Below are 14,116 nucleotides of genomic sequence, written 5' to 3' on the forward strand. Positions count from 1 at the left end.
TTTAAATAGCAAAGTGGTAACAGACAGTATTTTTGACTGAGAAGCCACAATTTAGGGCCAAACGTCGCCTCGTGTGAAATGTCCTGCAATATTGAACTAAAAACCTCCAGCTGATAACCCTCTGAGGACCACCATTATTCAGTCATAAAAATGTAAACAATCATGGTTGATGTGTTGTTGTAGCGTAGCCTGACACAGTTGTTGATGTAACAAATCACACATTCGGAAATCACTTTGCAGATACAGTCAGTCTGTTATTTTGTGGTATTTATTCCCTGCAGAATAAAAGCGGTCTGCGCACCTTGAGCTGCTGATGTCACATCGGTGATAAATGTGGTGGCTGGGCCACGTGGCTCTGGAACAGAGTGATCCTATCCAGCAGTGTTAGCGGGATGTCTCGGATGACTGTGGGCAGGTCTTCGTGTTGTAATGGATAGATGACCACGCTCAGGGCCGGACGCTCCTCTAAAAATCTAACAGAGAAAAAAATACAAGAACAAATTCTGATTTTTTTTTGCCATTTAATGTACAGTTCATTCTCACACACACGAGCACCGACCTGTCCAGCAGAGTTTTCTGCAGTGTGCGACAAGCCACCAAGGTGCCGCCCATAAACATGTGGCACATGATGACTTGGCAGCATCGCTCCATGAAGGTTTCTGAGGCCACTGGGTCTAAGGTGCCGTTGCGGGAGATAAGGCAGAGACGTTGCAGACGAGAGCAGCAGGATAGAGCCTCAAAGAAGGACACGTTGGCATTCAGGTAGGGCTGCTCTAACCTAAAACACACACACACATACTAAATTCAATAAATAAAAACAACAAGCTCAGCAAACATGAACTCAGCTCTCGACTCACTGGTATACTGACATATTTTGTAGTGAATATAAAGACAAAAAACTACACAACAAGGTTAAACTGAATAAACAGTTTGCCTGTTTAGGGGCTTGTTATTATGAAAAACTGAATGTGCTGATTCAAAATGTTCATAACACATTCATTTATATCTTTTTTTGTAAAACAAGCAAACAAAACAACAAAAAAAACGTTACATGCGTTATATCAAAGAGATTTATAACAAAAAACTGCCGAGTGACAACAGTTGGATTATTTATAACTAAGTTAGTCAAGCATTTAACTCTTTGAAACCTGGATAGACATCACTTTTTTGTACTGCATTCAGACCCCTTTTGAAAACATGGGGAATAGGAAATGAGCTATTTAGCAAGAAATGTTCCACGAATTGCAAGAAATAAGTAGTTAAGAAAAATATTTTTGAAAAGAAAGTCAGGGAAACAACATGTCCAGAAAATTGTACTGATAATACCATAAATAAAATTTAAAATTATGTTGTAGAATTTATAATTAATTTAAGCACTTTTTAAGGCAATACTCCTTAGTTTTTTGTTTGTTTTTAACTTTTTTTAATTGCCTTTCCATAATTTTGAAAGGGATAATGACCTTGAATCTACTTTGCACCCTGCTCTACAGTCTGATTAAATTTCCAAATTAGGGCTGGGCAGTATATTGATATTATATCAATACCATGATATCAGATTACAAATCATCTCAGCTTCTGGATATTGTAAAGATGTGATGTCTTCATCTGGTTTTAAAGACTGCATTACAGTGAAGTGATGCAATTATCTGAAACTCAACTTAACTTTTGATTATTTATCAAAAATCTCGTGTAAAAATTTTGTGAAAGCATCAATAGTCAATGCTACAGTATCATCGTAACATCAATGTCGAGGAATTAGGACAAAAATATCTTGATATTTGATTTTTAACCATATCGCCCAGCCCTGGCTCAAATAATACATTAATGGTTTGAATTAATCAATAATACATGCTTTTATAGAGTGCCCCAGTAATGAGTCCTAAAACCATGAAATCAGTCAGCATTTCAGCACTCCTGGTTCCCTAATGTCGAAGTCAATAGTTTTTTTTATGTGTTTTTGGTAGGAAGCCTGAAAAAAGTTCTGTGGTTAACACAAGCTGAAGAGACTTTCAGACTTTGTTCTACAACATACAATTAAATCATGTGACCGTGGTGGTGTCGTTTGTTCAAAGCCTAACATTAGCTTTTTACTTCTGGCGATTACATTCAGGCAGCAAAAATCATAAAAAATGGTGTTCATTTGTGAAGATTATCTTGCTGAGCAAAACTTTTTGTTCTCCACTGAGTTTTTTCTGCCATAATCCAAAATCCAATGGAGAAATCCCATAGGCTTTTTTGACAAGGGCACCAAGGCAATGCTAACTTCTGCACTGGCCTACAGAAAATTGTCATCCCTGGGGCACTGTATTTGACTGAAGGAAAATCTGTCCAATAAAGTAACATGCAATAATAATTAATAATAATAATTATGACTGTTGTTAGTATTTAGCATTACAGTAAATGACGGGGACACAAAGACATCTTCTAACCTGAGTTCCTGTAGCTGTTTGCACTGTTTAAGTGTGTCCAGCAAAGCCGGGGCGTAGTTCATGGTTTTTAGTGATCCCATGTTGGCGAGGGATAACACCCGTAGGTCACTGCAGTGCCTGGTCAGCTGGACCAGCCCTGTCCCCCTAAGGACCCCAGGAAGCCCAGCCAGAGTCAGACGATGTAATCGAGGCAAAGCCTCAAGTGCCGCTAAGTGTGCATCGCCAACTCCGCGTGCCCACGCACACATCCCACGAGGCTCCACACTGGCGCGAGGGCAGGGCTCGAGTCGAGGCAGTGCCGACACAAAACCTGGACCAATGATCTCCAAGGTCTCTAAAAAAGGGCAGCCAGCTAAGAGCAGAGCGAACCCTGAGGTGCTGTCGCCTGACACATTAGAATTTGAATCAGGCTTGTAATTCTGGTGTCCGACCCGTGGAGCCTTCTTTAACCCCAGGAACAACGCAGAGGGAGACGTGTTGTTTTGTGGAGACTTCATGTCTGCTCAAGCCGTCTGACAAGGAGCAGGCAGGCAGAGTGAGAGAGCGAATGTGTGCAAATTTGGCCAAGCTGGCACACAGGTGGGTTTCTCCACCTAGCCCAGGTGAGTTTTCATGGTGATAGTGTCTGTGCATCAGGTTCAGGTGTTTAATTTTGGGGCAGCAGACAGCCAGCTGGCTCATGATCACCGGATCCAGCTGATCTTCAACACTCCGACACTCTGAGTAAAGGACCTTGTTGATCCCGCTGAGGTTCAGACTGGTCAGTTGTGTGTTGTCTCCGACTCCTCCCTCCAGCAACGACTGGAACACCTGCGGCCACAACGCCGGGCACCGGCTAAAGCTCAGGTGCTGCGGACTGTTTCCCTGAAGGGCTCGCTTTAGGGACAAGGAATCAAGCCAGGACCGAGGGAGCTGCAGGGCCTCCAGGTCGCCTCGTTGACCCAAGCTTTGGGCCAGTGAGGGAGCAGCAGGCCAGTAAGCAGGGGTTTGACCAGGAATCGACACGAGAAAAACTCTGAGATGTTTTGGAATATGAATGCTGAATACTGCCAGATAGAGCAGGAGCGAGGTCTGGTTCACCTGTAGACATCAACACAGATACACTAATGATAGTATGTAATATGTTCCCATCTGAATTATACACTGTAGTACTGTGCAGCTTATCACTATCAATAAACTCACCTCTCCTGGAGCCAGCCTGGCAGTGAACTCCTCCAGCTGTTGGTAATGCGGCATACTGCTCTGACCCATCATTAACTGACAGCAGACACCTCTGCCCTCTCTGGTCACATCAGAGATATCAAACTGCAGCATCAGCCTGCAGTGCACAAACACAAACACATACATTCAACACTGTAGCAGTAAAACAGCAACATTAAGTCCTCAGACAGCAATAATGTGCTTTAAAGTGACATGCAAATGCAGACTGACACGTCTGAATTAGTATTTAAGGCCGTGTATTATAACTAACTGAGAGGATAGTGATTTGACTGTGACATAATGTATGAGCAGGTGCACTTTTGTGTTTTACTGAGGATATGCTTGTGACTCAGGGATGTCAGACAGTTCACCACTTTGGTCCAGACTACTGGGTGAATTTCAGTTGCATTTTGCATAGACCATGACGCGGAGAACAGCTCTTCTACTTCAAGCATCCTCATAGGGAAAAAATAAATAAAGACACCAGTGCTGAGAAAAGCATGTTATGTGGTTCCTTTTGAACCACCAGCAGGTTCAAACTTTTCATTTATCCTCTGAAACATTTCGACATCTACAAGATGAATTGGCACAAAGTTTTGTAGACATTCGTGATCCCCAGAGGATACATCCTGCTGACTTGATCAATCCCTGACTTTCCCTTGAGCACCACCTTTTGCTGATATCCAGTTAGTCAAAGAAACATGGATAAAACTTCATATGTAGTACAATGTGTGCCAAACGGGGAGTAATTCTGGACCCGGGCCTCATGTGAAACCTTGGTAACCCGTCAGATTCTTACTTGCGGAGTTGAGCACAGCATGGCACCACACCATAACTCGGTGTCAGCAGCGTCTGTCTGAGCTCTGACAGGCGGCTCAGCGTGTCCACCGCATTTGAACTGAGATGAGCTGAGTCGAAGCCTGGCGTCACATCAAAAGCAAATGAACTGAGCAGAGACAGGGAGGAGAGGATGCGGGACAGACGCACAGAGGTGATGCGACAGCCGGTGATATCGAGGTGCATCACTCCTTTACAGCGAGCAAGAAGCTCCATCGTAGCTCCAGACAGCCAGTAGCAACCGTTCAGGCTGAGAGACTGCACGTGAACAGCTAGCTGCCTCAATATGTGCCGAACATATAGATCGTCAGCCTGGAGGAAACACAAATATTGAATATTACCATATGTTAAAACGCAACAAGTATTCCACTGTGTTGTGAAAGAAATGATTTTAATATATGCAAAGTTCCACCTGCACACATAAGAATCTTAAGAGAAACTGGGATAAAGATCTTCATTAAAACAATCTGGAAGCATGCAGGTCAAATAATGACAAAAACAGTTTTTTTTTCCTCCAACAGCTTTACCAGATACTCCTCAGACAGGCTGACATTGGTGAGCAGGGTCTTATCGTGGCACAGTCTGTGCAACTTGTGGCAGACGTTTGCCACATTCAGCAACCGGTCACACACCGGAACATGGCGGAGGACGCACAGCAGGACCTCATCGGACAAATCTGATATTCCCACCGAGGTAGAGGACATCGTGTCCTCGTCAAATACAGCCTGAGACAGACAGCAAACAGTGTCACAGTTAAGTGCCTTCAGATCCCTCCGTGCATTCAGTCACCATTTGGAAAAAAAAATACCAAGAGGCAACAAATGTTTTCTTGGTATTTTGTCTTGATAAACTATATTATGGCTGGGTGATATGACAGTTTATCATTCATACTATGGTAGTTTTACTTTTAATGTCTGGTTGTATTAACACACACAATAAAAAGGAAAATATATATACATGTATATTTGATTTTTTTTCTGCAATATAATTTTAAGTACATAATTATAAAATGTATAAATATTGACATTTTCCCTCTATTTAATAATATCTAATAATCCCCACTATCTATTTTCAAGTAATTTTTTCACCTTTTACAATTTTTTTGCAATTTGCACAACAGCTCTTGCCAAGTTGCTCATCACATTTTGTCCCAATGATTTCAAAAGAAACCAATTTGTCAGGTTCAAGAGGTTTAAAGGCTTGTAAAAAAAAAAACATTTAAATGCAGCTCAAGAAAAGTGATGTTGATCTAGTGTGAAAGGGTTAAGCCATTAAGTACTGGATTTTTTAGATGAACTTAAATCAATATCAGGTGCTTCTAGAGAAATTAATTTGATAGACACCCATTTCTGGTTATTCCACTGTTACATTTTTAACAAATGTTTTTTTGGAAGACATTAAAACATAAAACTAAATTTATCCATATCAGTCAGTCTTATAATGTTTGTCAAATAACATTATATTTACAGCATCAATAAAAATAAAAATTATAATAGATATTTAAGTCATAGTAGCTGTAATGCTAAACCACTATGAGTGCTGTCTTTATACTGTATATACTGTTTTTTAAAATGGTGTTTGTGTTTCTCCTGCATTGTTTATATGGTCTGTGTTTCCCTGTGTTATGTTATTGTTATAATACTATTTACAAAAATGTATACACATATTAATATGAGTATTACCAGCCAAAGTGTCTGTCTGTCCACTCACATAATTTAGTTAATAAAAAGAAGACACCTTACCACAAGTCTTTCTACCGCACTGTCTGTGCGTTTTAACTAAACTCGATTGTAAAAAAAAAAAATAAAAAATGCTTAAATCTGGATGAAGCTTGTTTTAACCCAACTTAGCTTCAACATTAGCTAACGTTACCTCAGCTGCTCTGCTCAGAGTTACCGCTGTCAGCTGTAACCGTGCTGTCGAGGCTTCACGGTGAACCCACCTGTATAATTTGTCGGTCCATGTCCTCTAAATCCCTCTCACGGTCCCACTGATGGTCACCGGGATGTTAAACCGTATTTTAAATGTTTATCGAGCCGGCCAGCGCTTCATGTTCCGCTCAAACCGCTTTACAATGAACCACAAGCGGTGTAAGATCCACCCGCTGACAGGACGGAATATGTTTGCTGCTGCACAATGACGGAACTCTGTCAGTGACGGACACACTTCCTGTCGTTCTAATTTTTGAAAAGTATTTATGTATTTATTTATTTATTGTTGATGCTTTTAAATTAAATTTCAGCTCCAGTTTCTCACAGCATTAATCAAAAAGAAGCAGAACACCAAAGACTGCCAGTCAAGAAGTAAAGACAGAGGTAAATTGTTAGTCAGACATTTATTTTATTTTATTTTATTTTATTTTATTTTATTTTATTTTTTTTTATTTTATTTTATTTATTTATTTTTTTGTCGCAGGATGTAGTGGTGGATAAAGTACATAACAGCCAAACTTGAGTAAAAGTCGCTGCAGATATCTTACAGTCTAAAAGCATCTATTTACTGTATTTACATATCAAAAGTAATTTCGTCATAAAAATGATCACCTGAGCAAAGCGTCGTCAGATGATGTTAACAAAATAAGCGATACAGAATCATATGAAACGACAATAAATTTCAAGTTTTAATGAAATTACTGAGTTACTGTCTGTTACCTACTGTTTTTTTAATTTTACAACCATATATGACTTCTTAGTTGTCTAGTCTACGGTGTTATTGATACAAATGATTATATCTGATATGTGATTTAGTTGTCCACATGATGGGCACCAGAACAAAGAGTTTCACAGTGAAGTCATACTCCACCCAAACTTTATCTTTAGAGTACAACATTCAGCCCTGGCTGAAGGCCTCAGGTTAAAGTTTGCAGATTCACGCTTTTAAGAACAATCAGGTTGAATTATGTCACTTAATGCTTTATGCTAGTGTTTCTCAACCAGGGGTCTGAGAACCCCCAAGGGTCCTTGAAATAGTTCTAGGGGTCCCACAGTAGAAGAGAGTGTTGCAGAGATGACGTTTTTCTGCAGGCCAACACGAGATTCAGCATAACCCTGGTTCCCTCGTCAAAAAGCCTACGGGATTTTTCCAGTGTGTTTTGGATAATGGCAGAAAATAAACTCTATGGAAAACAAACGTTTATGATTGTTATATGTTAATCTTCACAAATTAACACCACTTTTCAGATTTTTGAAGCCTAAATGCAATCGCCACAAATAAAAAGGTAATGTTCGGCTATAAACCAACTACATCATGGTTGCATGATTTTTTATCACCACCATATCGTTCTGTAGGCTAATTTTGCCACTTGTTAGTAACCATCTTTATAAGACACATAAAAGCTTCCGAGTTCACATGTGGAATATTTTTATTCATTTTATGTTGTAGAGCAAAACATTAAAGTCTCTTCAGCTTGTGTTAACCACAGACCTTATTTTAGACTTCAAACTGAAAACCCATTCAAAGAACCCACTGACTTCAAGTCGGGGGAAACTGAGCAAAGTCTAATCAAATGGAGGTCTGTGACATAAATAATGTGTCAATTTAAGGTCTTGATAAAAAAGGTTGAGATCTATTGGTTTACATTGTTGACAAGTTTTCAGGATGAACCAAAGGTTTTCAGATATCCTTAGAAACCTCCCCTGCACAAAAACCTTGCATTTTTAAAATGTATTTATCTAACTGTTCACAACTATTAACTGAAGAGATTATTAGGCTACTCACTGGTTTTAACAGACAATATCTTATCATCCCAATCCTGGCTTCTCTCCACTGGCTACCTGGATATTTAAGTGTTGATTTTTAAGTTTTTACTGATCACATCATCATTTGGGTGTGGCCCCAAGCTACATAACAGTAACGTTGATCCTACATGAGCCAGTTTGTAGCCTTAGATCCTCAGATGGGGCCCCTCTGGTCGTTCCAAAGCTGAGGCGTGGGTGCCTTAGCCACCGGGGCCCCTCGGCTCTGGAACAACCTGCCTGAGGAGATGAGGCTCAATAAATCAGTGACCTGTTTAAATCATTTCTTAAAATCCATCATTTCCATCTTAATTTTGTGGTTTTATTGCTTTTATCAACTCATTTGTATTATTTTATATTGACATTTTGCATCCTGCATCTTGTATTTTTATGTACTCTTTTTAAAATGTATCTTAACTCTACCTAGTTTGTCTCACTCATATTCAGTAGGACGGTTTGACTTTGGGTTTTTTTTTCTTTTGAGTATTGCGTTTCTGCACTTGCTTTGTTTGTCGAAGCATTTTGTAAATTCGGTTTTGAAAGGTGCTATATGAAGTTGTTAAAATTGGGGGAATTGTGTTTTGATGCTTGGTTGAGGGCAACTAAATTTTAATATTTAAAAAAGTTCCTTTCTAAGCAGCTTTAACTGCCATAGTATAAACATATAGGTGTTTTTAACACAAATGATGGCTCTGTTCTATTTCAGTGTCCTAATCAGCCATGACAGCGTAACAATACCAGGACCCTGAAACTGAAGCAGCTAAATTCAGCCACCAGTTTATTCACACCTGTGGTTTTCCTACTTTCACATGTCAAAAAGTCTTTTTCAGTGGCATTTAATCTTCATTGTGATGCTACATGTTTTTATTTTTTGTTAATGAAAGTTCAAACGCATGGTTGATCCAATATAAATCCTGGAATGATTAATATGCTTTTCCTATATATATATATATGAGCCAAGATGAATAAACACCAAATAGACCAGAATCTCAGACATGTGCGCTTTATTGGGTTGTTGTGTACACCGGAGGCTTGTAGCCCCATGCACAATCCTTCATATACCCCCATACAAGGTAGAAGCTTTGTCTTTTGCATAATGACAAAAACAAACTGGACCAAGTATCGTTTTAAGGCTGAAAGTACAAAAACAAAACAAGTTTCAGATTACATAATTTACATAAGCAATACTACAGGTCTGTTGGGCAGTGGGCCCACCAGAGAATAAACCTTCATAGAGGCAAATAAGGTGGTGAACAAACACATCTGGAATGACCTACACAAACACGACAATGGACATCATGTTCCTCACACATTCACACCGCCTGGGACGCTCTGTACTTCCTGCAGAGTTTCTCCCCATCAGGGGGCATGGTGCCATAGCCATAGTGATGAGGGAAAATGGGAAGAGGTGTTGTGGGCTCAGCATACACCAGTGTGTTGGTGTAGGCATGTATGCAGAGCCGGTCGTTTGGGTTTGTAGCAGTGTGTGTTTTGGGGGAGGGGACTGACAGTCTGTTTAGAAGCACTTCCTGTGGACAATGCTAGGGCCGGACTCATCGTACTCCTGCTTGCTGATCCACATCTGCTGGAAGGTGGACAGGGAAGCCAGGATGGAGCCTCCGATCCATACAGAGTACTTCCTCTCCGGGGGAGCAATGATCTGCAGGAGGCAAGATGAACAAGTGTTAAACTAAAGGCATCCACATCTGTTTGCAAATGCACTGACATCTTGCAAGTATTTTAAGTCTACAGCTAAAAGATGAGCATATCTAGATGACTTATACTGCTTAAACTGAAGGAACACTTTCCCTTTTTAAACTATGCATCACAGACTTTCAGCCTTCTGACTTTGGAGAAAAGAGAGGGTCTGCTCAAATGTTATGATGCACCGCAACCTTTTTTTTTTTTTTAAATCTTCATAGAAAAAAGGACAACACTGATACTGCAGTCTATACCACTGACCCCTTATTATACTTAGTTCACGTTTTTTTTTCGTAATTTTCTACTTTTTGAAATTATTTTTTATTTCTGTGTTTTGTCTGTTGAATTTTGAAAATCTCATTGTTTTATTTTTTGTCTCACCTACTATTATTGCCACATTGAATTTGTACTAGTAATTGTCTTTGCGACTGATGTTATTCTGTTTGCTGAACGGTACTGCAGGGTTGAGGCTCTGTTGGAGCAGAAACATTAGATGTGTGGGGCAGATATTGTATTTTTCCAATTAAGTCTGTGATAAACTGTATTTGTGTGACTTTAAAAAGCTAATAAGAATACTTTTGAGTAATAAATAAATAAGTACTGCAGTAACCATGTTTGTCCACTGAGTGGCAGTAGAGCTAAAGTGCTTTCTGGAACATTTTTTCCCCATCGCTGGCTAAGGGCAGATGCAAGGCAACAATGAGGCTGAGTTATACCTTGATCTTCATGGTGGTGGGTGCCAGGGCAGTGATTTCCTTCTGCATACGGTCAGCGATGCCAGGGTACATGGTGGTACCGCCAGACAGCACAGTGTTGGCATACAGGTCCTTACGGATGTCCACATCACACTTCATGATGCTGTTGAAAGTAGTTTCATGGATACCGCAAGACTCCATACCTGTGAGAATGTGATGTAAAATTTAGGTTTGCAGTCCACACACAAATTTAAAACTAAAATCTTATCCTAACTGCTGTGTCCCCACACTGAAACTCCCTCTATGTAAAAATCTGATTTAATCCGTTTAGTTTTCACGTACCAAGGAAAGAGGGCTGGAAGAGGGCCTCGGGGCAACGGAACCTCTCGTTTCCAATGGTGATGACCTGTCCGTCAGGCAGCTCGTAGCTCTTCTCCAGGGATGAAGAGGAGGCAGCGGTGCCCATTTCCTGCTCAAAGTCCAGTGCAACGTAACACAGCTTCTCCTTGATGTCACGCACAATCTCACGCTCAGCTGTAAGACAACACATTTTACAGTCAGTTTTGTTTTTTTCCCCCCTAGTTTCAAAATAGTAGCCTGTTTAAAGTCAGTATATGTGTGCTAACCTGTGGTGGTGAAGCTGTAACCCCTCTCAGTCAGGATCTTCATGAGGTAGTCTGTGAGGTCCCTGCCAGCCAGGTCCAACCTGAGGATGGCGTGGGGCAGGGCGTAGCCTTCATAGATGGGCACTGTGTGGGTCACACCATCACCAGAGTCCATGACAATACCAGTGGTACGACCAGAGGCGTACAGGGACAGCACAGCCTGGATGGCCACATACATGGCAGGGGTGTTGAAGGTCTCAAACATGATCTGGAGGAGAGAGGAGACGAGAGATGAGTCATTGAATTAGTGAGTCAAACCTGTAGCGAGCTAGTGCTGGTTAGTACAGTCAGATCGAGAAAAGCACAGCACACTGGCCTGTTTTGTTTTGAGTGTAAAATCCATACCAGAACCAGTCATTACGATAACCTGTACTTTAGTTGGGTCATGTTGACTGTACAGGATGAGTGCAGCAAACTGCTCCACCGTCATCTATTGCATCATGCAGACACCAGTGTCGTTAGACGCTTGTCATCTACTTTAGCAAGTCTAAAACAAGCCTAATTTAAATCAGCAGTGACCATGCTGCAACAAGTCATTCCTGATGCATCACAGTGCATAGATAGAAACCTGAAGCATCCGCAGAGATGAATAGATCAGCACAGGATAGAAGAAACCTGGATATTGAAGGAGCAGGAGGAAATGGACAGATTGAGCAGAGGAAGAAATGCCTGAGCAGCAACACTGTTTCCTGTCAAAGGGCCCCAAGAGGTGAAGTGTGTAGGTTTTCCTGATTTAGGGGGATTTGTCAATATGTCAGCCCTTGTTACCTGGGTCATCTTTTCCCTGTTGGCCTTGGGGTTCAGGGGAGCCTCTGTGAGCAGGACTGGGTGCTCCTCAGGGGCAACTCTCAGCTCATTGTAGAAGGTGTGATGCCAGATCTTCTCCATGTCGTCCCAGTTGGTGACGATACCGTGCTCAATGGGGTACTTCAAGGTCAGGATACCCCTTTTGCTCTGTGCCTCATCACCAACATAGCTGTCTTTCTGGCCCATACCAACCATCACACCCTGGGATAGAAAGCAGAAGTTAAAATCAAGACTAAATGAACAGAAATGTAGGAAAGTTTTGTTAAATCACAGTTTATGATTTACATGATATTATAATTTTGAGTTTTTGGGGTATTTATTTTTCACAGGGTGGCACTAATGCTTTTAGTTAAGTATACTAATTGAAAATTATTCCCCCACTGATTAGGCACAAACTGTACCTGATGTCTGGGACGTCCAACAATGGAGGGGAACACAGCACGTGGAGCATCATCTCCTGCAAAGCCAGCTTTGCACATACCGGATCCGTTGTCAACAACGAGGGCGGCGATTTCATCATCCATTTTCTGCACAGAGAGGGGATGAAAAGAGGAAGAATGGTTACCACTGATGCTCTGTGACAGCTGTGGGTTACATCTGGCAAACATCATCTCTGCTACAGCCTTGTCATTATGGAGTGTGGACGCTGGATGTCGCAGTGGCGCAGGTCCCAGCCCAAATCCAGAGTTGAGAAACAAAGGCAGTTTCTCCCTGGTCTGGCCATGGCCATATAAGGCAAAAGTGAGAGCAGCTTAGAGACGGCGGCAGCCCGGCCCGGGAAGCCGCCCCGTGTGTCGTTAAACCTCAAATGACACCGACAGGCGGCCACTCCCTTCATCACCATCACTGAAATAACCACTCATCTCTAACGCACTATTTCATTTTAACAGTGCATATGAATGAACTTCAGTCCACTGTCATTCCAATCACATATATAGTTTTGTCGTGACCACCTCACTTATACGGTTATGTGAAAAAAAAAACTTCTGACATATGATACATGCAACGTTGTTTGTTAAATAACGTCGCAGCTGTAATGTCACAGCATCCTTCTCTCATGTCTACACGCAATTTGAATCTTTTAAAGCCGAATCCGTCTAATCTGCCATCATCTGTCTGTGTGTGAAATCGGAGACAGCAGACTCGGGGACCGTGCCAAAGCAGATGCTTACATGTAAGCGAGAAGGTCAAGCTTTTTAACGCAGTCTGATTTGTTAGACTGATGGAAGTGGTGACAGCAAGCAGCAGCACGATTATTTCACACCATTTTTTTTCCAATATAAACGACAGCATGCCGGCAAATGTGTGCACTTAAAGGTTAATGTTACCCCCTTAATGTGTAACGGTGCCTTATCAGAAACACAATGAATGTCAGGTGAATTTAAATGATCCAACGCGAATAGTTATAACGGTTGCTTCACACAGAAAATCCCAAATCATAACTTCAGTAAATTCAGCTCGCTGGCTGCAATGTTACACCACATTTATGCAACAAAAAAAAAAAAAAAAACATTCAAAATGTGACAAAAAACTTTCATCTTCATGCCGCAGTTGTCTTACCTGTTAGAGGGAGGGTTTTCGGCTTAGGAAGGCTGTGGCTGAGCGCTACACTCCGGTAGGATTTGATGTCTGAACTTGACTGCAATGGAGGCCAATAAATTGCAGGGTTTTATCAGAGCTCGCGCTGCAGCCCCTCTCCATAAAAGGAGAACTTTCCGCACGGCGCGCTCTGATTGGTCCAGCCGCTTCTATTGGGTGTGGCGCATGCATAACGGTATACGCTCTGACAAGACGGGGGGGGCGAGGTGGGGGGACAAGCAACAGCGAAAACTAACCTATATACTATCAATACTACCAATCTGGGGTCGTTCAGTGTTCAATAAAACATATTTTTACGCCCCTCTTTATCAATGTTATTGGAGTAATACACACGTGGACAACAAATAACAGCTGCAAAACGCACAGCAGAGTCCTTATGTGTGAAACAAGTTGAAGTATGTGCTTTTATGCTGTTTTCAATTGAGTACCTAAATGAACACGATTTGATT

The 14,116-nt window shown here is 41.3% G+C and overlaps 2 protein-coding genes across 2 annotated transcripts; both read right to left on the bottom strand.

Annotated features, from left to right (window-relative positions):
* Window positions 1-10: 10 nt before the first annotated feature.
* On the bottom strand, window positions 11-6,578 carry fbxl18 (F-box and leucine-rich repeat protein 18). Its single transcript, XM_042484592.1, is given in 8 exon segments — window positions 11-473; window positions 560-778; window positions 2,430-2,911; window positions 2,913-3,509; window positions 3,612-3,747; window positions 4,429-4,778; window positions 4,994-5,191; window positions 6,409-6,578. Coding segments are annotated over 8 exon segments (2,160 nt in total). The 5' UTR covers window positions 6,430-6,578; the 3' UTR covers window positions 11-316.
* Window positions 6,579-9,187: 2,609 nt separating this feature from the next.
* Window positions 9,188-13,722, bottom strand: actb1 (actin, beta 1). Its single transcript, XM_042484599.1, has 7 exons — window positions 13,629-13,722; window positions 12,470-12,595; window positions 12,030-12,269; window positions 11,223-11,469; window positions 10,939-11,130; window positions 10,618-10,799; window positions 9,188-9,860 (listed from the first exon to the last, which is right to left on the bottom strand). Exons 2-7 carry the CDS (start codon window positions 12,590-12,592, stop codon window positions 9,717-9,719), a joined length of 1,128 nt encoding a protein of 375 aa, XP_042340533.1. The 5' UTR covers window positions 12,593-12,595; window positions 13,629-13,722; the 3' UTR covers window positions 9,188-9,716.
* Window positions 13,723-14,116: the final 394 nt, after the last annotated feature.

This window comes from Plectropomus leopardus, chromosome 4 (assembly GCF_008729295.1).
Source record: "Plectropomus leopardus isolate mb chromosome 4, YSFRI_Pleo_2.0, whole genome shotgun sequence".
In the NCBI taxonomy this organism is placed as follows: domain Eukaryota; kingdom Metazoa; phylum Chordata; class Actinopteri; order Perciformes; family Serranidae; genus Plectropomus; species Plectropomus leopardus.

Bases quoted from the DNA above. Each gene is read 5' to 3' on its own strand.
- actb1 (XM_042484599.1), bottom strand. From the start codon at position 12,592: ATGGATGATGAAATCGCCGCCCTCGTTGTTGACAACGGATCCGGTATG. The intron at 11,131-11,222 runs GTTAGCACACAT...GTTGTCTTACAG, and splicing joins TTACAGCTTCACCACCACAG to CTGAGCGTGAGATTGTGCGT. The intron at 10,800-10,938 runs GTACGTGAAAAC...ACATTCTCACAG, and splicing joins CTTCCAGCCCTCTTTCCTTG to GTATGGAGTCTTGCGGTATC.